Consider the following 27,279-nt stretch of genomic DNA (forward strand, 5'->3'; position numbering starts at 1 on the left):
CCATTCAGTTCAGGAGTATTACAAGTTTATTACGATAATTTAGTAAAAGTTTACTGAAATAGACTATGAAATGTTGACAACAAAATATTAAAGATATATGATATATATATGTTTAATACTATTCAATTTAGAAATCATGATATAAAGTTTTGAGATGGCTAGATTAATAATAAAAGTCCTCCTATCTTTATATGGTCTATGCCATGATCGTTTACGACAATCTAGATTTATTTATATGTTCATTTTCTATTTATGAATGTTAAGGTTAGTCCTTTTGGGTACAATAACTGATTTTCAGGTATTTCTTCACAAATATCGTAACAAATCAGGATACAAAAGACAAGGAAACGTCATGAATCGCCCAGCTGCAGTGGTTTCACGACAGTAATTACCGCAAAGCGTCGTGTGTTCATTTTGCATGCGGGCTCACAACAACATGGCAGCTGAGTAGGCGGTCTCCTCTCAGCGCCAGCCGCCCAGCGCCCGGCTCTTCTCCCGCCTTCTCCCGACGATTCCCGTCTCCACCATGGACAAGAACGGCGAGCCGCCACGGAAGAGAAGCGACAAACCCGCCGTGGGGGTGAAAACCGAGCTCTCCGACGACATGAAGGTGAGGTTTCCGGGGGAGAAGGAGGAAGATTTTGTGCTTCTTTCTTTTTTCGAGAAAACGTTGTTCAACCACCATCTGTAATGCATTCCAGCCGGGCTCGGGGGATGTAATGCGAGCTGTAGGCGTGGCCTGCGACCTCCATACAGAAATGTCGGCTTCTTGCCTTCCATCAAATGCGATTTGTCAGCGCAGGTCGGGGTGGGATCGCGCCGTGCACTGATTTGTAGTGGGTGCGATATGGGTGTGTGTAGATCCCAGGTGTGTGGGTGGGGATGGGAGCGTCATCATGGGTGTGAAACACCCACCCAGCAACGGGATACACCCATGGGTAACCAACCGACCCAGCCAAATGGCCCCAGGCTGGTATTGTGAGCATAAATCAGGCGAACAGGATCTGTTCACAGGCCAGGTCGACCCTTTGTTGTTAGGAAAAAGCGGGACATGTATGTAAACAAAGGAAGTGTGCCCTGACACTCAGGTGTGTTGTTACACCTGGTAACATTACAATCTTTTATTGATAAGCCGCTGTATAACCATTTCTTTGTTTGACAGGTCTGGTTTATTTGTGTTGTCTTGTTTACGAGTGCCTTGTTGTTGTTGTTGCTTTTGTCAAATTATTTAAAGCCCACTTCCCATCTTTTTATCATTTCAGAGTAAAGATGAAGTAGAATTTAAGGTAAGGAACCATCTCGTAAGTTGTGTGCTCTTTTCAAATTAGAAATCTTTGCATTGAGTAGGATCTGATCTGATCTGAACTTCTTAACTTAATCTTACTTGATTCATTTTGATATCTGCATGAAAAAAGTATTTTCTTTCAAGGATCAATTTTTTATGAGATTTTACAATTTATAACAATTTGATAAGAAATCGTCCCTGTAAACAGTGTAATGTTCCTTTCTTTTATGATATGAAGATATTAGCCAAAAACAATTTTATTTTCTTGTCAGTTTCCATCTCCACTCTTTTATGAATATCACACTTCTATAATCTAGAAATTTTAGGCAATTTTATGAAAATTGTAACACTACACAAATTCCAACATTCTTTTTGAATATGATCTGTTAGTATTAACATGCATCTGATATCGTAATTAAATATTACTTACTTAATAATGATAATATTAATACAAATTACTTGTTATGAACAGCTGTTATGAAATTTATTGGTAAGAAAAGGCAGTAAGGCAGTAACTCTAAATGCTAATGCTGTTCTTTGTCCCCATTGGTTGTTGGGAGAGAGATACCGTGTTACAATAGAACTTAAAAGTTATCTATTGTCCTGCCGTGATTGGTCTTGCACAATCGGGGATGTCGCAGACATGAAAACGGTGACGGTGTCTCGTGGTAAACCAACACTACAACTCCTGCAGTGTGTGGGATATAATGTCACTGTTGGGTTTAATGATGACCTGAATGAAGTGTAGGATTGCATGGACAAAATCTCAGTATGTGTGCCCCCAGGTCCAGTGTGTAACGCCCCCTACGCTGAAAGGGTGTCCACTATGTGGTCTATTGTTCCACACGACCCCCTTCTGCTGGGGCACTAGTTCCTGTGTAATAGCCCAAGCCCATATAATCAGTCATGACAACGTGTATGGCGTTCCTCTTACCTCTTATCTGAGGTGTCGACTTTGCCCGGGAGAAGAGAACAAAGGCCAGTGAAAGTCGTTTGTTTCACAGTTCACGCAGAACAATTGACCAGGCCAGGGAAAGTGAGAGTCCCAGTGAAAGTGGTCCAGTAAGTGGGCATTGTTCCCAAACCCACATTGTCCAGCCCCCTGCAAAAAAAAAAAGAAGGCGTCCCCTTTAAAATCAATAGGTGTAAGAGTACAAGACAAACCCCAGGCTGGCCGTATTTCTAGTTTTCTTGTTCTCCAGATAAAAATGTTATGTCTGACTTGAGGGGAGTCTGCTGGCCTGTTTCTGTGAAACCGTACCCCGGCCTGTGCGATCCCCCAGCCCACGCACCTATCCGGTGACATGTTTTTGCAGGATCTTCCCAAACATTTGCATATCTGTGTGTCAGATCGGGCTCATGTGACAACATCGGCCTTTTGTAGTCTCCAGCTCCCTCCCTCTGAAACTCCGGGCCTCCACGGATGAAAGCCGACACCGCTGAAGGTACAAGAATTTCAACTTTCGCCAAAGTGACTGTTTTCTCAGGGATACCGGACACCTTGCTGGTATTGAAGTCAACATCCCCGGGTAACTGAAGTGCAGAAAGGTCTGCCCCTTTTCTCTCTTCATATCTGCAGGGCAGGTTCAGGTTGCCTGCTATACAGGAGATTTCATTTCAAAGCAAGGGCTCTCTCCTGTTACAAATCCATACAGACTCCTCCGAGGTAATTATGAGGCAGTGTAGCGTCCCCATGCATGATTAAATATCATTTTTATCGACAACTCTCTCAACTTCATGTAGCCTCATGGGCCGTGAGGAAAAAGGTAAGCTATAGGAAGAGCTGGAGTGAGTTATAGTTTTTTTTTTGGAAGCTACGTAGTTACAAGATGGGGATATTCTCTTAGGTTCTTGATATAGAACTTGCAGACAGGTTCTTTATTCTTTAGACAGGTTCCTAAGAATTTGTTTGAAATGTATAACAGAGGCAGGGAGGACGTTACTGATTATATACAACTGGCTTTTATCCTAAAGAAATCTGCAGGTTTCGACAAATGGCCAGGTTTATTTAGTCATGGTAGCACTTTCTTCATCTGAACAAACACAAATATTAGGTTGTACCAAGTTTGTATTCCCTTTCCTTGGAGTTGGAGGAAAGATGAAGTGAGTAAGAAATACATTGAAAAGATGATAGGAAGTATACTTTAAAATCAGAGCTGAGGCCACGCCAATTTGATTTGTTGGTTATTGAATACAACCAAAATATTGCTGAACTGGAATATCAAAATGAAGAGTCTGAGAGATAAAGCCTTTGATACTGTACACACAGTTTCAGGGGGTGAATATACTCTGATTCATTTCTTTCTCCCAGTCTGCAGTTTTCATGTTGAAACCAAGGAAATAAGATTGTGTGGCTTTTGATAAGAATAAAAGATAATTGGAGATACAACCTTATTGCTAGTGTAAAAATGCAGCTATTTTTCCGGTGACCTGATTTTGCAAAAAGGAGGGGAGCACAGTTTCAGTTCGCAGTTGAAACGATTCTGAAGTACCTTAGTAATATATAGCACATTGGAAACACACGTTCGTGATGTCACACTTCCGCGATGGAGGTAACCACGAAAAGTGCAAAAATAAAACCACTCTAACATTTCAAGATTTACGGTATATCAAGAGTATTGAAGGAAAACAGATCCAAGAGTTGGAGAAGCAATTAGGATTCCTTTTTGCTTGCCTTAGGGTTTTTAGATGTGATATCTTGGAGACTTAGATATCAGGTTATAGTCTTACATTGTGTTGGACTAAGGAGGGTTGAGCTGGGTGGATAGGGTTACTACAGGCTGCAGGGTACAACACAGCCCAGACTGTCACCTCCCATACATGCAGATTCGGGAGGGCTGGCTCAGACAAATGCTATTTATTCGCTTTTAAGTCACAATAAGTATACGTGCAATATTAGGTTACATGTAAATGTTAAGCAAATGATGGAACATGTAAAACTAACACAGTAACATCTACTTATATAATTCCACCAGGGTAAATAATTCTGTCACCCTAAAACGTTACATCCAAACAGATCTCCAACCCAACGTCCCCCAGTATAATGCACTCCTGTATATCAAAACTGTGCATACGTGGGAGGTGCTGCACTAGAGATCTCTCAAACACACAGTTTTTCAATGTGGCAGATTTATGTAACCTCGTGGATAGATATTAATGTTAATGAAGGTTATATGATTATATGTTACAAGATGGCATGTGGGACTGAGCAAGTACATATTTCACTCCACACACTAAAGGTAACATACCTACTACTAGTCGCAGGTACATACATATTGATGTATGTACAATGTAAAAAGAACAGAAATATGATAAGTTTTTTTTCGAAATCCAACTTCCATCATTCGATAATCTGACAGAAATTTACAGCAAATAGTATAGCTATTACATCACCTTGACAAACAAAAAAGTGAAAGATTTGCTTGAACTCACCAGCTTATCAAATTTGCACCTAAAAATGTTTTGAATCATGTTTCTTAGGGTTAGAAAATTTCCAGGGAGAGAATATGCCCCCAGACCTCCTAGATTTCTTACCGCTTCAATGATCAAGTCTTTACTTCATCAAAAAAAAATTGACATTACAGAAAAACATCTGAGATGAAAAAGACACATCTGAAAAGACATATCTGCATCTTTCAGCTGCACATGCATATTTTCATTATAATCTGATTATGGTGTATAAATTCTACTTGGGTTATTTTAATGAGGTTGATTGCCTTGGTTGTTTGCCCCGTTTCTGTGGTATAATGTTATCATCTGTCAATTAGCATTTATCTAGAGACAGGCGGGTTGCACTTTGTCAGTAGCAGACTCACTCACTCATGACCCATGACCTCAGCGGTCGTAGGGGCGTAGTAGCAGACTAAGAACATGATATTTGAAAAAGATGAAATATGATATAGAATATAAGCATTGCATTAACAGAAATTAATCACCAAAGATTTGATATTTGGCTTGTCTTTTTGAAAAAAAACACCTGTTGATTTACTATGGAATGTCCCTATCAAGTCAACCATGTAAGTGAAGGAAATTATTTTTTGCTCTTTCTCTTTCTGTCTAGCCTGTGCATGTGTTTGTGTGTGTGTTTGCGTGTGTGTGTGTGCACGTGTGCGTGTGTCTCCACACTGCAGTGCCTGTATATTCTGCCAGAGGGAGTTATGCAGTTTCTATACCTTCTGCTAGGGGTCATGTGTGAAGTCTGACATCTCTGATTGTCTTGTTCTACTAATTCTCAGACTAAAAAAAGAATTCAGAAGTAGATTATCAACATGAAAACCCTTAATCAAGTTGTCCACTATCTTTTTGTTTTCATCTTGGCCTCTCACAATTTTAAGTTGTCTGTAAACGTTATTAACCAAGGAAATGATTTGATGTGGCCATAAGTTAGCCTGGAGTCCAGCCTTATTAGCTATTGGCAAGGAGCAGAGCTTGGGTAGCGAACGGAAAGCTAATAAGGCTGGACTCCAGGCTAGCCAGAAGTGGACCTGACAGGTTGCTGACTGGCCATACGTGTGACACAGTTGAGGTAATAGTAGACCTGTCCAACAAAATGGAACCGTGGCTAAAAATACCCTTCTTAGTAATCTTACTCACTAGCCAGCTTTTGGAAAAGTGGATACCGGTATAACGTTAACTCTCATAATTCTACCAGGCAACCTCAGGCAAATATTATGTGTTCGTATTTCTAGATAATGGTGTTATCGAGACCTTATCAAGAATGTCTTTAACACCTGGATATCTGAAGTGTGCATACCTCGGATTACTTATGATATGCTGCGTTAGTAGATCTTTTTTAATTCACTTTTTATGTGGCAGTACTCAGTTTAATTCTGAGAGAGGTGGTTATATGACACACAATGCAAAAATATTGTCTTCTTATTTCTAGATGTTGTATACAGAATTGAAGGCTTGGTACTACTAATCTTGAAGTTCATAAAAAACAGTTCACACTTTTTGCTATTGGTTGGATGGATGGAGAAAACAGGTGGTTTTGAAGCAGGATGACCTAGAGGGAACTATCAGTTGTGAAGGGTTAGATTACTGTTAAACTTAAAGAGAAATTGAAAGCATGCATGGTGGTGATGTGGACAACATTGATGCCATTGGGATATGGTATAGAAAATTTTCAAATGTAGAAGTAGCCCAAGTGTCATCCTAGTTGTAGTAATACCAAGGTTTCCATACTCTACCCTACAGCTAATCTAGCCTGGAATTCAAATTTATACTTGGGAGCTATAATAGGTTTGGATTCCAGGCTATAGCTAATCAGCTAGGTAAACCAAAGGTAATTATTGGGAAATGTATGTTACTTTTAAAGTGTGTTTCACTGTGGAATTTATGTAGCTTCAAGTTGGCATCCATCCCTGTGTTAGCCTTAGTACACTCTCACTGCCTCAGTTTATTTGAAAAGATTTTATTTGCCACATATAGAATTGATGATAAGTCGAGAAAATTGACAAACTTTTCTTCAAGCCTGTGACTGTCGGTCAAGCCAGACTGATCATTCTAAGCTTTAAGAAATTGCTAGAACGTTTTCAGTAGAATGATATGCTATTAAACCTTTGGTAAATCAATCATGATGAATGCTTTCTGACACCTCAGGGTTACCCCCTTTCATTTTCGTCACTCTAGTTGAGCCAGCTGGTATGTAAACCTGACCCTGACATGTCGGTCCTGGCCATGGTGTTGTCTTGCCCCAGTCAACCTTGTCTATTATTACACCTGACAGACTGGAGATGATAGTTTACAGGTGTGTGACCTATGGTACCATAGTGATGATGGAGAGAAGAAGGGGTCTGACACCTGACATCCTGTGATGTCATTTTGTTTGACTATACCAGTAACTGTAACTTCTTACATTAATACTACATGTTTGCTAGGTGCAGATAGCTCTAGCTCTAACTGACAAACTTGGATGACAATTGATAGGTCAAGGTGTGACATATACATTGTATGGTATGATATTGATGATGGGAGAAAAGGCGTTACCTGACTTTCTATGATGTCATTGACATATAGCTTCTTAGAATTGGGGATCAATACTACACGATTGCCTAGCTTTGGCTGCATGCACCTGATCATGACAAGCTGAGATGATAATAGACAGGTGGTACCATAGTGATGATGGCAAGAAGAAGGGGCCACCTGACATCCAATGATGTCATTGGATTTTGGAGTCAATACTACATGATTGCCTAGCTTTGGCCAAGGAGCTCGAGGCTATATAGCATCCTTTCTTTGGCCAAGCAAGCTTTTGTCACCTTTTTTAGCCATATTTTATCAATTTACTTGAATATGTAATACAGATATATAATATATCTTAGTAAAATACATTTGTATTCATTTATCCATATTCATATTTTTTGGAATGAATGCTAATTTTTTTCAAAATCTGGTCTGAATTTTGTATCAACCAACTACAAATTAGATCTCTATGATATGTTTTACATTATGTAATCTGCTTGATCAGAAAAAAAGAAAGCAATATAGGTGAGTCACAAACAGTTTTCCCATGCAGAGTCTGTTATGTTGACCTTGTGGTCTTCTGACCTTGACATTGGTCTGACCGTAACAAAAGCACATCACATGATATCAGTCACTAGATACAGTCTACCTTTTGTGTATATTCAAAATCTAAACATGAAACCTACCAAAATTGGAATGCTACATGACCTGTCATTACTTGTATATATCTGTTAGGCCACACCATTTTAATTTCTTGGTTAACGGAATTTTAAAGAATATGCTAGATTAGAAAATCAACAGGAAAACAGAATCTCAGAGGAAAGTTTGTACTTTGGTGCACACAGTTTCAGGGAGTGAACAGGGTCAGGTGCAAGTTTTCACTCCAGCCTTTTGTTTTCATGTTGCTTTTGTTTTGCTAAAATTAAAAAAAATCTGTTAACCAAGAAATTAGATTGGTGTGGCCTTACTCATTTATTTATGAAAATTTGTTTGAAAAGTAGATAAAAGCTGCCAGTGAGGTTAGGCCTAGGAAAATGAATGTTGTGTTTCCGTATATGAAAAAATTTGAGTCAGTAGGTTGGCACTTTGGTAGAGATTCTCTTTTTTTCCTCTTTTTTTCTAGATTTCGTCCGAAGCAATCTAGCAAATACTATTTTACCAATGTAAAACTGAGATGCATCAGGACACTTGTGTTTTCAACATCATGTTTTGTAATATTATGCGAGGTGTCGACATAAGGAGGGCCTAGGTTTGGTGGGTCTATGTACATGTAGTTGTGTTACATTCTCTATTACAACAGAGATGAGAACATTTTGGAAAAGGATTCTTAAATGTTTTTGTCACTCATCGCAAAAGTCAGATGTAAAATTTTAGATGTCCCTTGGAAGCAAACCCAAAAAAAGGCGAGGGTCAGCAGATTTTGCTAGGGTCGGCAGGTTTTTGTTAGGGTCGGCAGGTTTTTACTAAGGTCGCAGGTTTTTGCTAAGGTGAAGGGTTTTTGCTAGGGTCAGCAGGTTTTTGCTAGGGTCAGCAGGTTTTTGCTATTTGGGTCGTCAGGTTTTTGCTAGGGTCGTCAGGTTTTTGCTAGGGTCGGCAGATTTTGCTAGGGTCGGCAGGTTTTTACTAAGGTCAAGGGTTTTTGCTAGGGTCGGCAGGTTTTTGCTTATTATGAGTCAAGGGTTTTTGCTAGGGTCGTCAGGTTTTTGCTAGGGTGGTCAGGTTTTTGCTAGGGTCGGCAGATTTTGCTAGGGTCGGCAGGCATTTTTACTTGGACGGCGGGTTTTTACTAAGGTCAGCAGGTTTTTGCTAGGGTCAGCAGGTTTTTGCTAGGGTCAGCAGGTTTTTGCTAGGGTCAGCAGGTTTTTGCTAGGGTCAGCAGGTTTTTGCTAGGGTCAGCAGGTTTTTGCTGAGGTCAAGGGTTTTTGCTAGGGTCGGCAGGTTTTTGCTAGGGTCGGCAGGTTTTTGCTAGGGTCGGCAGGTTTTTGCTAGGGTCGGCAGATTTTTGCTAAGGTCGAGGGTTTTTTGCTAGGATCGGCAGGTTTTTACTAGGTCGGCAGATTTTTGCTCGGGTCAGCAGGTTTTTACTCAAGCTATAGTCGGCAGGTTTTTGCTAGGGTCGACAGATTTTTGCTAAGGTCGAGGGTTTTTTGCTAGGGTCGGCAGGTTTTTACTAGGTCGGCAGGTTTTTGCTAGGGTCGACAGATTTTTGCTAAGGTCGAGGGTTTTTTGCTAGGGTCGGCAGGTTTTTACTCAAGCTATAGTCGGCAGGTTTTTGCTAGGGTCAGCAGGTTTTTACTAGAGGCAGGTTTTTGCTGGAGTCCTTCAGGTAAACAGAAACACACCATTTTCCCCTCTGGCCTCACAGTAATATTAAAGGCTGTCTGTCCACCACAGCTGGTTTGGGTAGGCTGGGACTTGGAAGTGGTCTTGACACTGTATGGTGTAACTTATGCCGGCCGTGACAGCCAGCCAGCTCAGACCTGAAACACTACCCAGAGAACCCAGCCCTCCGAGAGTTTGATGGTAATCAAGACAGAAACAGAAGCTTGCCTCACAGTTTCAAATAACTTTAAAGTCTGCCTTAGAAATAACAGATGGGACGGGTTTAGTGCAAACATGTTTATTCAGCACTTCTAATGTATACTGGGATGGGCTGCAAAGAAGTATCGTATAATACATAACAATGTCATAACAGCCCCATGATGCAAAGCAGTTGTTATTCTGAATCTGTAAACAAATGTGCTACCCATATCTCTCAGTATGGTTGAGAACTTGAAGATTAATAGTAACACTTTAAACTTTGTGTATGCTTTAACTCTTTGATTTAGGCCACACCATTTTAATTTCTTGGTTAACGGAATTTAAAAAAAAAATGCTAGATTGGAAAATCAACATGAAAACAGAATCTCAGGGGAAAGTTTGTACTTTGGTGCACACAATTTCCGGGAGTGAACAGGGTCAGGTGCAAGTTTTCACCCCAGCCTTCTGTTTTCATGATTTTTTTGTTCTAAAATTTGAAAAAAAATCTGTTAACCAAGAAATTAAATTGGTGTAAACAAATGTGCTACCCATATCTCTCAGTATGGTTGAGAAGTTGAAGATTAACACTAAAACTAAGTGGTGTAGATTAAGGCAGATTTCAAAGAAAACTGTGAACTGGAAGAAGATTTTAGTAATCATTAGGCCATTTCAATATATTTCCTTGGTTGTCGGACATTTGAAAGGCAGAATTCAGCAAGAAAACAACACGGAAACAGGGAACACATGAACTAGGATACATTCACTCCCTAAAATTGTATATTTACCAAAATGCAGGCTTTTCCCTTAGACTGTTTACAACAGTTGATAAATTAAATCCAATTTAGCATTATGTTTTGAGATATGAAAACCAAGGTATTAAGATGGTGTGGCCTGTAGCACTGTGTCAGTGAACATTTCTAAACTGATAAGATGACTTTTCAGTTCTGAAATATCAGTCAATTATCGTAATTCGGCAGGGTATTCTGAAAATTAAGATGGCCTCCTTAAATCAAAAATGAATTTAGATACATCTAGTTATGGAGCATCAGTAATCCCTGACCCCGAAGTATGTACACTTCAGATATCCTGGTGTTCTGGACATTCTTGGGAAGGCCTTGATAATACTTTTTTTTGTTGATTTGACAGTCCAAGTACCCAGTGGAATTATGAGAGTGGACTTTATATTCCAAATACTCTAAATCACTAAATATAGCGGCAGGAAAATATAGCAGTTGGGGGAGAATGGAGTAGGTCACGACACTCAATTTTAACGGTGGGAACAAACATTACCGCCTCAATTATTAGTGATCAAATATTTGCGATGATGAAATTTTAGGCTGTTGACTAGTGACCGTTAAATCAGCTAAAATTAAGTTACAGTTAACAAATCAAGAATGACAGTACCAAAGGGCCGCCAATGAAGTTTTCAAAAGCCAGTGACAGTGTACAATCCTGTCCAATGGAGGTTATATAGTATATTATATAGTCGGCATGAATCATTCACAAGCAATTGTTTCCAATTCATTATCCATTGTTGAACTGCCAGGCTAGGAGCTACACCAACAGACACTCGATCCACCGCCCCCCTCCCCACAGACACTTGTACATTCCAGAGGTATGCCCTGCCAGTCAAGGTGGAAAATTATGGCTGGGATTGAATGTCACGCCTCCCCCTAGCGGAGTCAGGTACAGCAGAATGGGAATAAAGAATATGCATGGCTGGAAACTAAGCACCACTTCCAGAGTGCGTAAGTGGGAGGAATATATCACCATTAGGTTTTATTCAATATTCCAGTGACTTGAGTCATTGATATAAGTAGTTTTACAGTGCTTGGTTTGTGCTTATGTTTCTGCTATAATTTGTGTTCATAATTGTTTTTTCACAGTGTGTTTTGGAAAGGGACTGTATCCATGAGGCAATAAATGGATGTTTTATTGTATTATATCACATCTAAATAATCTATTTTCTTAATTATTGTCAAACTAAGCTTTTGGCAGATACTAACAAGATATGACTTTGGACTCTTGTTGTAAATAGCAGGTCTGGTGTTTTTTTATTACTTTCGTCAAGAAGGTAATTAAATGTTTTAGGTGTTGTTTGTGCCGTTTCAGTGGTAGATAGCCGTTTAAACAGAGAGTAAGTGGTGTAGATGTCGGCCCCCTAGCAACTTTCTTTGGAACTGCTGATGCCAATTTTGTTTCAGACTTTAGAATGGATAATCATGCTGAACTATTTATTGAAACAAATGCACATTATAGACTTTTCTGTATAAGTGTATTATCACATTACTCTTTACTAGCTATTTATGATGTATAACATCATTTAAACTTCAAATGAGACAATTTTTGGTCTAAGACTTAAGTCATCCGGTGCCTATAGGGACACGTCGGGCATCAAGCTGTCTCCATTGATTGGGAAAAAATTAATTTATTTATCTATCTATCTATTCTTTTTTCCATCAGGCCCAGGGCCCATAGTAAAAACAACAAAGACAGTATACAGACATTTAGGTATAATACAAACACAGTGACTGCATATCAAGTAGTGTGAAAACGTGCGGGCAGAAGGAACAGTCGACAATTCCGGCTCAATGAAAATACCTCGGAAAAAAGAATGACTCGGACGGAAATGGATTTAAAGCTGGACACAGCCCTTGTCAGAATGTTCAGCTTTGCAGGTCAACATAAAAGTTGTTTGTTTGTTTGTTTGTGTTTACCTCAGGATTTTGCGGAGCACACCATGAACGAGCTTCTCGGCTGGTATGGCTACGACAAGGTGGACAAGGCCGACACCGAAAACCTGGACCTCAAGAAATTCACCGCGACCGTTGACCAGGGTGCCTCTACATCCAGATCCGAGGGTAAGATATTCTACAATTTAAAGTCTTTTTAGTTGTGAGTATGCAACAATACAATAGGTAGCCTGGAATCCATCTTATTCCAACTCTGATTGCTACAGAAGAATAGTAATAGAGGACCTGGTATAAGTATGCAAAAATCCTATCATTTATTTCTCCATAATCCAGTCATATATTAGTAACCCTCTGAATCTTCTGGGGCCAAATGTGCTGCTAAACTATGGATCTTCCATATGCTTCTTTACCCTATTACTTGCATAAATGCATAGATTACTGAAATCAAGCCAAGTAAGACTCTGTATAACTACAAGTTGTAGGTAAGTTGTAAATAAAATAAAATAAAATAAAATAAAAAATAAGCTGCAGCATTGATAATACCAGTGCTTTTTCTTTAGATAACTGCAGCCGGACAAAAAAGTTATCTCCTTTGTACGCATGCTTCTGGGCAAAACTTAAGCCTCAAAGATAATTGGTATTGGTAATAAGAGGAGCCGAGATTATGCCTTTTAGTTTGGTTACGTTTCTCCATAGGGCTAAGCCCCTTTCAATGTCATCGAGAACCCAGAACCTTGCTATGGTTGCCATGCAAATCATATTTCAGCCGGATCGTTGAAAAGAGTGCGGGTTGCGACATAGAATACACCCCGGAGCGGGTTATATGCCCGGGGATCCCTCCTGGCAGCTTTAATGCCTGCTACCGTATACCCGCTCATCCTTTATTCATCATTCATTGGCTGGGAGCACAAATCAGGTTATGCAAATGACCCTCCTGGACACCTGACCCGTTCTCCCCAGGTGTTGCCTCTTTATGCAATAAGCCAGTATACTGTTAATGCATTTAAAGGCCTACCCTGTCTAACATAAATGGTTCACAGGTCAAACTTATTTGCGATTTTGCAGTGTTCAGTCTCCGATTGACACAATTCTATAGTACAACTTAGAGAAATACAATGAAGACATATATAAATGTATTTACAGTGGCTGTATCTTGTTTTGTATACATTGTAGCTGGCTGTTATAACCACCCTTTGACGTAACACACCAGCTTCGCAGGCACGCGGCATGACAGCAGCTGATTATATCATGCATACTGATTATAACTGCCGGCATTGTTTAAAGCTACATGTATTCTTGTAAGGACGTCCTTGCTGCACTTTTTGCAAAGAGTTCCATTCTACGACAGTTCTAGGAAAAAATGACTTCAACACCCTAATCCTGGGTTTATAACTCTGGCACATGTAGTCTTAGATAGGCTAGATCACTGCCAAAATAAAACTGCCGCGAACATTTCAAGACTTACTGTAGCATAATCTAAAGTGTCGGGGGCTGTCAAACTCGCTGAGAGGTTTACAGAGAGGGTTAATTGCTACATCAGCAAGGCGGAGAAAGCATGCTCATCTCGCCTGCCCTGCCTGGTCCGAGGGATTCCGAGACGCACCGGATCGTAACGTCTGCTCGTAATGTTCCATAATTGATTTACTCCCCTCTACCGGTGGGGAGTTGCTTAGCGTCCCCTTACAGCCCCTCGCAGTAATTCAATCATCCCCTCTGTATTCAATACTCCGTCTTAATGAATAGCGGGGCACTTTATACACTACGCAATGGGATTATATCTCCATAAATCCACTACGCGGGTGTAATTACAAGCTGTTTTAAGATTCGGACGCATCTCTTTGTGATGCCTGGTGCTTCCATTGTGCTTGGTAATGCGGTCTTGTATTTCCTTTTATCCGCGCGCGCGGAGAGCTCGGCGTAGCTGCCTGCCCGTCCAGGCCCGAAGGACGTGTCTGTCACCTGGGAGAACTGAAGTATTCCTGGTAATAAAGCAATTAGGAGGCGGTGGCTTGCATGGATGCAAGTCAAGAGGGCATCAAAATTAGTATTTAGCTGGAACATTAGATGTTCTAATGCATCATCAAAAACCCAGGAAAGGAAGACATTGCACAAACCTACAGTAAGTGTTCTGAGAACAGACCTCAAAAACAAAGGAATGGGAAACCTACAAACTGCAAAGAAACTCAGGTAGCTACGGCAGCTTGCAGGAAAAAAGACACAATAGAAAGAAATGAAGAAAGACTGAATGCAGCCAGAGGTTGTTTCTACAACTACCTGAGCTGCAGAATACAGTGGATCATCATCATCATCATCATCATCAAAAAGATGTTGATGATAAAGGTAGTAGAGAGAACTAGATCTGTTACTTTCTTCACTTTCCAGAGCATGATTATGTTTTCTTATTTCTTTTGGTCCTTCGGATGAGAGTAAGGATCCAGTTAAATTCGTCAACGAGGGTACCCACCTTGGCTATATTGCACTGGTATGGCCCTGCCATAGCTTGCGAAAAATCGTATGAGCCAAAACCCATGCAATAAATGTGACTGTACCTTATATCTAATGCAGTATTACTGTACAATGTAACTGTAAGTGGTGCTTAGTTAGATCAAGATGAGATATCGTAAAGACTCGGAAATTACATTTTGCCGACGTAGCCAATATGCCTGGGTAAAAATTGATTTCGTTGGTGAATTATTACTCGGCGGTTTCCCCATGGCCTTGACAAGTCGACAGTTAAGTCCCAGAATAGCAACTGAAAGTCTTGAGATATTCTTTCCTCTATTAGAAAATCACTGGGGATAAAGGCATGGTGAAAGATTTATCTAGTGCTAGAAGGGTAATGCTATACATATATTTAGTATAGCATCAAGTTGTGAAAGATGGTTTTAAAGTTACATGTACTAAGAAAAATAAATGTATGAACTACTTTCAGCTTATTCAAATTACCCTCAATACAAAGATTGTAGATGAAGAAGGTTTTGAAACAAATTTATCTAGGTATCATATTATACCGTAAAAGAACCTAACACATCGAGCCGTAGCGAAGCCAAACTCCTCTGCTAGCTCGTGAAAAATCATCATGCTTTGTCCTCAGTCTGAGGTCACCCTCTTTGCCTTTTACCTTTTATTCCACACCACTTTATTTTCATGCTTTTCAGACAGTTCAGATTTTCAGACAGCCAGGGTGGAATTTTTCTATCCCAAGAACCTCAACAAGAACAAAAAGATTACAGAACTCTTTTCTCCACCAGGCAGTCAGACTGTACAACAAACAGTAAAACCCAGTGTGCAATAATGGGCACTTGTTATATCAGGGATGTACGTATGGATGTATGTATTGACATATTGCATATTGTATATAGGTGTTCTCTATTTTATTGTAAATATCATCGCCATCCAGGCTTGTTTTGTCTGTAAGTTTTTGATATTTGAATAAAGAAAGAAAGGAAATTTCCGTCCTGGGACGGGGGGACGGGTCCTGTAGGCAGCCCTGTGTCAATACGAAATGAGAACGTTTGAGGCGATGGTATTGATCTCGTTCTTATTTCCCAGCAGGGGGGACTGATCCGTCGTCTTCCACGGGCGCGGCTAGCGGACCTTCCCAGTTGCCGGGCGTGTCCCTCGGCAACATGCCGGCCTCAGGACAGGGGGGCATCATGGTGAAAAACGGCGCTCTACCCAGCCGTCCAGGTGAGGCTTAGGAGTCGCATTACATGGAAAAATATATCAATGAATGTCTATTCCTCCAATGATTGTAAAAGCCCATTCTTATCCCATACTACACACTATTGTATTAGTTAGATTAGCCTTATAGAACTGTAGATGCCATATTTATACTAAGTCTTGTACAATTGTTGCGCAAGTTATATACATAAAGTTGTGTATTCCAGGGCTCAAAATTCATTCCCTTTTTCCCCAGCAAATTGTTAGTAATTTTACTGCAGCAGTTTGATCAAAAAAATTCCAAAATGTTTGATCAAAAAAATTCCGAACTGTTCCTCCAAAATGCAAGACGTTTTTATGATGTATTTTCAGATTTACAGTATGGTTTTAGTGCACCGCTGTCATCTTGGGTACATTTGTATTCGTGGTACCCACCCAAAATTTGCATGCAAAATTGATATTGCTAAATCTTCACTTTCATCTTCAGTCATAGCTTTTCTCCTACAAATAGTAGGCAAATATTTCTAGCCCTGTTGCTGTGTTTGCTTTTGACTTTCAGGCTGAATCAAAGTATTTCTCTGCAGGAAATATACTGTTGCGTATATACATTATAAACTATAGGATCCTGCAAACATCATTGAAAATGATGCTGATCACAACATGTGGCCAAGACAAGTTCAGTGAAAATGGCCATTTTCCTTACACCGTGAAATTTTGCTACCGTGAAGATAAAGTGAATTACAGCACTTAACGGCATCAAGAGCATTTTATTAGGCTTGAAGCTTGAATAAAAAACTCTAGTCATTCCTACACATAGTACGTTTCAATAACACTTGTCTATACCATTACATATTGGCATTAAAGGAGCAATGATACAATGTCGTTGTGTGATGAGAACTGAGCTGATAGAAAATCTAAGCCCAAATAGACTGACCCTGACTGACCATCACAATTAGCGGTTTGACCAATGAGAGAGTGACTGCATGTCCGTCAAATATTGGCATTTTTATGTTTTGATTTTGCATTTCTACGTTTTGACGGAGGTGGGTGGGGCTATGGTATCGGTCTATTTACACTAGGCATGTGAAACTAAAAGATCACCATGTAGTTTATTTTTGTGCCGCTTTTGAGCACTTTTGATAAGAAATTCCGCACGCAAATGTGGTTAACTGTGGTATTGAATGTCAATTTCATAAAAATTACAGCAACTAGAATATTTCCAGCTTTCAAGCCTCATAAAATGCTCTGGGTGCCTTTATTTTTCAAATTGTACTGTCTTGTATTGTCCTCTGATTTTGAAGTGTGACACGTAAAAGCGGACAAAGTTGACAGGACCCCCAGTTTTCCAAGCAGTCTGTCACATTTTGTTTTGACGTCCCAATCCATAAATCCATACCACTAATTGACTAGAGTGCCTTGCACAGCACTTAATTGAAAAACGACCTGATTCATATCTGCGTTCTGCTGAATAACGACGGGCAAAAATAACGTGCCGCTGCCCACAGGTAGATAAGGCCTTCTGCAAGTCAGAAGATTGTCAGCCAATGGGAGATAAGGATCACAGTCACTGTCCACCAATGAGAGATAAGGATCACCACGATGGGTATCCTATTGTAGTTTGATCTGATATGGATGTTTTGGCTGGGCAGATATTTTAGCCTGATTATCTTCCCACTACAGTTGTGTTGATATGGATATACAAATGTAGACGCTTTGAATTCCTTATTTTTGTCAGCAAGGATCTATGGCAACACAGCTGAATTTTGTAGGATTCCTCCATGCATGCCTGCCCAGGAGCCTAGACCCCGTTCACACTCATTTTTTTCAATCGCGATTGAAGTATAATCGCGATTGTTCGTTCCGATCGCGATTGAACGCAAAGAAACTTTTGCGTTCACACTGCTTTTCGCCAAGTGGATTAAAGTACGCCGTGATCCGATCGCGATTGAAGCACGATTGAAGCATGCTATCGGCGATCATCTGGTAAATGTTGTTGTTGTCCTTGTTGTCCTTGTTTTGTGTCTATTTTTCTGCTAGACATTGTCACTTGGTGCGGTAAATGTCCCTCTTTCGGTGACATTTCCCCAGTTTGGCCTGCACCTCCTCTCTACCCCAGATTGCGATGAGGACCCTGGTCTCCTCATCGCGCCATCTGCCACCAGCTGAAGTTGCTGACGGAGTTTTATTCTTCTTCTTGGGCATTGTTGACGATGAAAAGTTGTTGTTGTTGTACAAGAGCGATCTGACGTGCGGATTGGGTTTGTTTTCCCGCGCGATGCGAACTATGACCCCACGTACCTGCATGTATGACCTCCCACCCCCGGAACCAGCCGAAATCCCCGCCGATCGCGATGGAATGAATCGTAGTTGTGTTCACACTCAAAATTTGATAGGATTGGATTGGATCCGATCGCGATTAATCCAATCAAACTACCTCCGGAGGTAGTTACAATCCGATCGCGATTGGATCGTTTTGGATCGTTCCAATCGCGATTGGGAGCGTTCACACTGAAAAAATCAATCGCGATCGGATCGATTCAATCGCGATTATACTTCAATCGCGATTGAAAAAAATGAGTGTGAACGGGGTCCTAGTAACCATCCTATTCTAGCTCGGGCTCACTTATCTGATCACTTTCCTCACCGAATAGTCTCTCTAAATAGGAAAATTATCAACATTTGACCCATATATTATAGAACTTAAGAAGTCCAGGTAAATAAAATGTATTCCACTGCCTCAATATTCAAACCCAACAAAACTAGCTCAATGACGTATAATCTATCAGCCTTGTCAGTCACCAGTAAGCCTACCCCAGAAGTGGGTTGAAATCTTTGTCGGCAAAGCCACGCCAGGAAGAATAAAAACATACTAGTAGGATTATAGTAATAGGAAGTAATTCTTGATATCATTGTAAACTATCTATATGTACATGTACTTGCAATTTGCCCTTGGGCATTGCAATTAAGTACTAGGCACTACAGGGTGAAAAACAACAACCTTACCCATGTAGTACTTTGTACGCATAGAAAGTACTCTATGATGCAGTCTACCTGTGTTATACCCAACACATCCATCGAGCATATTGATGAAGGTTGACAGAATTGCTACACTTATGTAGAAAGCCGCCAGAACTGATTGCTACAATTACTGTGGCAAATTTGGCCTATCTTTTGAAAAGACCTCTTCCTCTCATCTCCAGGTGTAATACTGCGTGGCATAGCCCATAACACTCACTCACATGTAACTATTTATAAATTATAGGCAGTGTATATTATATATTCACCTGAGTGTGCTTCTTGGAGGTTTGTTATTAAGGCAAGGTCAGGTGTGCTTCCCATCCTTTCAGTTGAAAAAACAGAAAATCTACCCACTATCATATATTTAAATCATATACGTAAAGGGGCTTGAAGACCTGCAAACATTGTCTGATCCCTTAAAACTTGTGTTATATATATCACTGATGATCAAAAGAACAAGGAACACAGAAAACAGAAAAAAATACAAATTTTTCAGGTTTAGATTTCACTATTGTTTATTGTTTTTTCATTCGCATATGTACAAGTGTTTAAAACAAAGATATACAGGGAAAAAAAAAAACATGCAGGGGGGGCCAGAAGCCTAGGTAGCTTTTCTTGGGCCTCCCCTCGAAACTTGACAATGGGAATTATATCATAAATTGTACATAACTCAAAACTAAGGAAGATTAACGATAGAAAGTAAATTGAACTTATACCATAAATCATAATAAATGAATAGATAAGAGGAAATACAAAATGGATTTTAAGGTATTAAACATAATAAGGTATGCTAACATGATCAATACTAAACTCTAATATGATCAATACTATCAACAACCCTTGCTAACTGCGCAGGCCTACTGTTTAGGAGGTAGCAATAGCGCATCTAAATCACGACAAAAGCTCTTTTTTCCCGGGAAAATGTAATCATTCATATCGCCATTAACAATTAATAAAGCAAATTGATGTACAATGTATATTGGTTCCAGTAAGTGTACCACTCTAATATGCGGTCACTTATTACAGCGGAACAACCTTATTAGACATGCCATCGTTAAAGGCTCACCGTGGTAAGTGCAAATGTCGGGGAGACATTTTCGCGCCAAAGACTTTCCCGCGATAATGTCAAACGCTGCTTTGGGAGCAATTAGGTGTTGTCAAGATTTTAAAGGTTGCAAATTATTGATCGGTGAAGGCTGTTGTTATTTATTTTAGTTATACCGGTTTGGCTGTGAGAGACGAATGTACATGTTCAGCCAAGTCTGACGTTTTTTTGCCTATCGGTAAAAAAAAAATGGTACGGATCTTGGCGGGAAATGTGCTAGATGTTGGCACATCGGCACACCAAATACGTAGTGTGTTTTTGACACACTTTTAACAGATGAGCCGAAGAGGCTCGGTGGGCGTCACTCCATCGCCAGGGAAGGTCGTGTTAAGTGCCTTTCCCAATGGTAAAATGTGGGACATGGTGAGCATCGAACCCGGGATCTATTGGTTCTGAGTCCAACTGTTGTGCCTCACCGATGCCACTCCCTATCGTTAAAGGCTATGTTTTGCAAAATTACTATCAATTTACCACAAACACTAAGAAAAGATTGGTGAAAGATTTTTTTATACTTTCCCTCCCCTCTGAAAGTTCAAAAGTCACAATCCACAGATAAGAGTTTGCATTGTTTTTTTCTAATTGCACTGCAACCAACTTGTTCGCAATTCTAACCCACCGTTGTGAACTATCTGTTTTTGTAATTATTACCTTCGCCGAGAAGGTTATATTTTCGGTTATGCCAGCTGTGGGATGAGTCTATATGTATGTCAAGAGCATAACTCTTTCATCATTGAATTCTTTTTTCTCTAAAATGTGGAACTTCCCTCTGTCTAATCTCATGGCAGTCTCTCTTCCGGATCCAGTGATAGGTTACAAAATAATCCACTTAAAATGTAGGTAGCCATCAATTATTCAATCCAATTAAATCTCTTTCTTAACATGATCTCATTACAGATATATATCCATGACTGAATCAGAAATTATACTGTAAAATGTTTGATTTTTGGCAGCCTTATTTCAGCAAATTGGCAGGCTAAGGCCACACAAATTTAATTTCTTGGTTGATGGATTTTTATTTTTAATTTTAGCCAAAAAAAATCATGAAAACAGAAGGCTGGGGTTAAAACTTGCACCTGATCCTGTTCACTCCCTGAAACTGTGTGCACCAAAGTACAAACTTTCCTCTGAGATTCTGTTTTCAAGTTGATTTTTCAATCTAGCATTTTTTTAATGATTTTTTGTTCAGTTAACCAAGAAAATGAATTGGTGTGGCCTAACTGTTACTTGTTAGTACAGTACAGTAGTGTACCTTTAACCTTCTCCCTGCTGCCTAACTCTGTAACCAATAGAGAACTGGGTGCCAAACGGCTGCTCCAGTGTGCTAAAGGTTAACTTACTGTTACAGTAGTCTTTCTGGATTCATATTCAAATTGGCTGAGATAGATTTAGATATTAAGCAATGCAGAAAACGTGCCACAGTCACTTCAGTTTTCCGTTCTACGGTACCTCCTACCCTGAAGCTTAGTCATCACATCATATGCATGTAGAATATTCTAGTAGTAACATCAGTGATCTTCTTACTTGTAGTTGTACAAACACATGTACTTAAGATGCCCAGTAAGTGATAATGTATTGGGTATTATCATGTGTGTAATACTAATAGCAATCTATCTTTGTCAGTGACACAAAGTTCAAGCCTTTTTGACAATGCAGTGGAAAAGTATACCGTAGATGCATTTAAGTTTGCATGGTTTTTATTTCAGGTTTAGGCGATTATGGAGTGTTCGCGGTGGTTCGGCAGCCCTACAGTCACATATACTGCTACAGTATTGGACAAAAATGTTTGCGGTGGTTTTAAGTTCGCGGTGAAACGGTCGCTGCGAAAACCGCAAACATAAAACCACTGTGAACATTTCTGCATTTACAGTATATTATTGTGTTTAACTTTAACATTTGATAACTTACACACACACTCGGGTAAAGTTGATAAATCAACAATGTTTGTGCTGCAACTGTTTGTTTCTGATAAACATAAATACAGATTGTGTTTGAGGTTTGATAACTTGCACACACTCAGGTATTGTGATACATGTAAATGAAAAATGTTTTGATGACTTATGATACCACAATTGAAGATCATACTAATGAAAATTAGACAGTTTGTTCCTCTCATTTGTAGTGTTGTTCGGTCACAACAATTCATTTGCTTGGTTTTCATTTATTTTCTGACAGAAAAAAAATCATGTGTTACCTATCTAGGCACATATCATCTTAATGAACATATAACTAAATGTTTGTTTATTGTCACGTGACTGAAACCTTTGTGATGAGGCTGAGTTTTTAAACAATTCATCCGTTTGTGCTGTGAGTGTTTTTGATAAATAAACCATTTCTCTCTCTCTGACTCTATTTCAGGAGACGAAGAAGACAACATAAAGCAGATCCTGTGCGCTTGGTGTCAAAAGGTCGGTGTCAAGCGGTACACGCTCAACACGAACAACGAGTCGAAAGAGTTCTGCAGCGAGAAGTGCTTTGCCGCTTGTCGCCGCGCGTACTTCAAGCGTAACAAGGTCTGCGATTGGTGTAAACACATTCGTCACACGAAGGAGTACCTGGACTTCGGCGACGGCGAGAGGCGACTTCAGTTCTGCAGCGTGAAATGCCTGAACCAGTACAAGATGGATATCTTCTGTAAGGAGACTCAGGCCAACCTCCCGACGAGCATGCAGTTTAGTTCGGGCGCCCCTTCGCCGGGCCCGATGCCCGTAGCGGTGGACGTGAAGCCGCCGACGTCGATGTGTCCGTCGCAGTCCTCCAGGAGTAGTCCGCAGGCGAACGGCCAGGTACTGATCACGCCGGAGCTGTGGCTGAAGACTGCGGAAGGCAGTGACCAGGCAGGCCCTTTTATGCACTTATTTATACTTTCATACTTTTTTTTATTTTTTAATTTTTTTATTCAAGAAAATACACAGATACAGATAAGTACAAATATACCTGACAAACTACGACAAACAGTCTGAAAAAACAAAAAGCGTGCCTTTTAACGAGATAACAAAATACTAATATACTGAACCAAAGAATAGCAAACTTAAAGTGTAACAGTTGACAGAACATGAAAAACAATAAGAATCTAATCCATACATAAAGTTCCCCACTTACCCCGATGCTTCTCCAGCTTCCCTCTCCGAGATGCTATAAGAAATTCTGTTTTCTGATAGAAAGATACTAGTTTTTTGAAAGATTTTTGTTTGTTTGTTTTAGATATTTGTTTACCAAGTGCACAGGGTCTGCTTTGTGTTTTTTTTACTTTTTACCAGTGAAATATTTCAAAGAACTAGATCAGTGCTGGAAATACTGGGTGCATGTGCACTTATTTCCAAAAATGAATTTCGAGCCCTGTACTGCTGTAGTGTAGATGTTACTGTTGCTACGTTTTTGAAACATACATGTACTGTAAAAAAACACCATTCAGCCCTTTTTGCTGTGCATGTTTGTTTCTGATAAACTAACTATTTCTCTCTCTCCCTCTCTAGGGCCTGCAGAACCGGCTGATGAACCCTGCAGTTTCCCGCAGTTCCCCCGCGCTGCAGCTGCAGGGTGAGCCGAGGATGCCGCCGCCCCCGGTCGGCTCACAGGCGCACCGCGACACCGTCATCCAGGCGGCGCACATGGTCAGACCCGGGATGCCACCTGGTATGATTCCCACCGGCATCCCCGGGGGGATCCCCCCTCGCGGAGCGGTCTCCCCCCTACAGATCGTCGCAGATCAGAGAGTCCGGTCCCCCGCCATGATGCATCCCATGCTCCACCCGAGAACTCCCACCCCGAACCAAGCCATGCCGCCGCTCGCCATGCCGGGGCACTCCCCGTCCCCGAGCATGCCCCACCCTCAGATCAGGAACGATACCCCCATACCTCAAGGGCTGTTCCCCCAGCACTTCCCCCAACAACCGCTACCTCCTCACCTCGCGTTCGCTAACCCCGGACTGCTCCAGAACATGCCTCACAACTTCATGTTGCCACAGGAAGTACCGAACCTACCCCCCATGCCCGGACGCTCCTTGTTGCCCCCTCCCACGTTAATGGTGCCATATCCGTACTTCATTCCAGTCCCGATCCCCATCCCCATACCTATCCTAGTCCCGGTACCAGTACCCACAGACGGTTCTCAGTCTGAAAAGAATAACCAGAAAGACAATGAAGCGACGGAACAAGCTGACACAAGTTGTGAAGTTCTTCCAAGCACCAGCCAATCCCCAAGCGAAAACTCCACTATTGGAGGTGATGACGTTTATGTAGATAATGTCACAAAGACCACAGTTTCCGTTGAAGATTCCACCAGTAGCGACTCATCATCAAGTTTAAAAGACACTGTATCGAGAAGAGACCAACTTTCAAACTCTGTAACTGCCAATGACCCAGAAGAATTAGACAAGGAACCGACAAGGCAACCTTGTACAGGTTCCATTGACACTACGTTGCAGAATGGTGACAAAGAGGAGGAAACATGTGACACAAACAAAGACGATGCTCCCATCCATGACCACAAAAAAGACGACCAAGAAAGTGTAGAAGAGAAAATACCAGTGTGTAATACCGTTGACAGGGAATGCGGCACTGAAGAAAAACCTGCATGTAACAGTGTCAACTTGGACACGGACGAAAATTCCATCGACCATGATCGAGAAATGGAACGGACTGACAACTTCCAAGGTGATGTAGTTGACCTCTCAAACACAAAGGAAATACCTCCAGCACTGACAGATAGCGATGAAACGGAAACAAAAAGGGAACAGTCTTTGCCAACAAAGGAGCAGGAGACATCATGTGCTGAAACTGAAGTTGAAAAAGACCAGCCATCTTTGTCACCTGACCTTGAGAAAGGTCAGAGTTCAAAAGAACAAAACGAGGAGAAGCCATCTTTATCAGAAGACCAAACATCACATGACACCACAAATGGGAACTGCGTCGACCAATCCCAGGACAGCGTTCACTCCTACGCCAAATCGACAAACAGCGTAGATGAGAAAAAGGATGTTGAGCGAGGTGAGAGTGACGAAATCCACAGTTACGCCAAACCGCGAGCGGCCATTTTGAAAAAGGAAGCAGCCATTGTGCTCGCAGATGTTTCTAAACAGGGCGGCGCAAAAAACGTTACCCCCAACGAAGATGGACCAGTCAGGGACCATGCTTACGCACTGAGGGCTTCTGGGAAGGGTGAGGGGAATTATGGGAAGGCAAAAACTGAGGCAAGCGAAGAAGAGCCTGCCGCAAAGAGACGTTGTCTTAGGAGCAGAGCGAGGAACAAGTAAGAAGCTGCGCAAAGTGCATCTCGTCTTCTGTATCAGAAGGCATCTCTGGGGAACACTTCAACACTTCAACATCACCCTTAACAAGATTGCTTCTTCCATGACCATATATTAAGTTCAGGTTCTATAGTATGGATTTCTGACCGAGATGTAGATAGACAAATTTGATATCTCTGAACTTAACATGGATTTTATGAGATGTTCCCACTTGCAGTTATCTCCAATGATGTGCCAGATGTACAGTTAACAGTGTAGGGAGAGTAACTATAGTACATATCATAGTTTAGACTGAAGGTGTGTAGGGAAATGTAAGGAGCATGGCATCATTCCATAGTCAGCAATGCAATATAATGATAATCCCTAGTGTAGTATCCATCCTATTCTAGCACTGTTGGCTCCTTTAAACGCTTCCCGGTAGAATAGTCTGGCACCTGTTTCTAAAGGAATGACTGGCATTTGAATATTCTGCTAAAATATAGACAAGCATTCTGAATTGGCTTGGTGGCTCAAGATCCTTGTAATGGAAAGGTGGTTGAATGCCAATTCGAATATATTCTCTAATATTCTGAAAAGTGTCTGATTCCTAAAAAAATAATGCAGGACGTAAGGACTCACAATTTTATGTTGAAATGAGGACAGGTGCAATAGCCTGAGTACCAACCTCCGTAGTGACCGCTGGCTCAAAAGAATTCGCTTGCTAACCACGGAGTCTGACCCTGCGCGTATCCGTCACGGCTGTCTCATTATCACGTAATGAGGGGAATTCGAGCTGCGTTCGGTGCCATTTTTCGTTCCAAGGTGTCTCTATTGCCCTGTTCGGGTCCAGTTTTGAAAGAATCGCCATGGCAACAGTTCTTAGAACCTACCCGTTATGAAGAACATTGTGGCATGGGGAGGAGCTTAGACGAATGGGGCCAATCAGCGAGCTCGTTCAAAATCGAAACGAATATCTGACTAACAGCCGTGACGGATACGCGCAGGGTCAGACTCTGTGGTTAGCAAGCGAATTCTTTTGAGCCAGCGGTCACTACGGAGGTTGGTACTCAGGCTACAGGTGCAAGGCTATTCTTTGTGGAAGTGATTGTTGTAGTGAACCAGAGCTAGAATAGGATAGACACCAGGCTAGATAGTTCCAGTAGTAGCACTGTTATCTGTGAATTCTTTGGCTACTAGATCAGAAGTACACATTTTAATGTACTACCCTTACATGTGCAAGTTAAGTATCACGGTGGCTGGCCAAAGTCATGATTGTGCAACTGGATAAGCTCATAATGCTGATTGTGTCATGATAGTGATACACTTATTTGTATCCCTTTCTTCCTCTAATGTTGCCATGTGGCATGTAGCCTGAGTACCAGCCTTTTTAGCTTCCCTACGCTACCGGCAGCGTAGCTTCGGTAGTGTACGGAAGCTAAAAAGGCTGGTACTCAGGCTCTGTGGCATGTCCATCACTAAGAGGTTGAATATAATGATAATATGTGTAGTAGCTTTAAAAAAACCTCTGTGATGATTGAGAAGACTGCTTTGGACCAGGTGAAAAGTGGGTCAACTGGTCGTTCTATAGTCTTTGGGGGATTTTGTGTAATATTGTCTGTATTATATTGTGTGTGTCCATCCAGCCCAACAATATCATACACATATAGTTACTAATTTCGCAATGTGTAATTCATGGCCATTGTGTGCAAAATTTCAAAAACGCTCACTAACAGAACAAGGAGAATGATAAGGAAAAGTTGAAAAGTGTCACTGAAAAGCCCTAAAATTAGTGCATTAAAGTAGAAA

At 40.9% G+C, this 27,279-nt stretch overlaps 1 protein-coding gene across 1 annotated transcript; it reads left to right on the plus strand.

Annotated features, from left to right (window-relative positions):
• The first annotated feature begins 367 nt into the window (after positions 1–367).
• LOC136425163 (sine oculis-binding protein homolog A-like) lies at positions 368–27,247 on the plus strand. The gene is made up of 7 exons (XM_066413963.1): positions 368–610; positions 1,263–1,286; positions 12,492–12,630; positions 16,015–16,152; positions 22,604–23,082; positions 23,722–26,136; positions 26,552–27,247. Exons 1-6 carry the CDS (start codon positions 527–529, stop codon positions 25,498–25,500), a joined length of 2,643 nt encoding a protein of 880 aa, XP_066270060.1. The 5' UTR covers positions 368–526; the 3' UTR covers positions 25,501–26,136; positions 26,552–27,247.
• Positions 27,248–27,279: the final 32 nt, after the last annotated feature.

This window comes from Branchiostoma lanceolatum, chromosome 1, assembly GCF_035083965.1.
Source record: "Branchiostoma lanceolatum isolate klBraLanc5 chromosome 1, klBraLanc5.hap2, whole genome shotgun sequence".
NCBI lineage: Eukaryota > Metazoa > Chordata > Leptocardii > Amphioxiformes > Branchiostomatidae > Branchiostoma > Branchiostoma lanceolatum.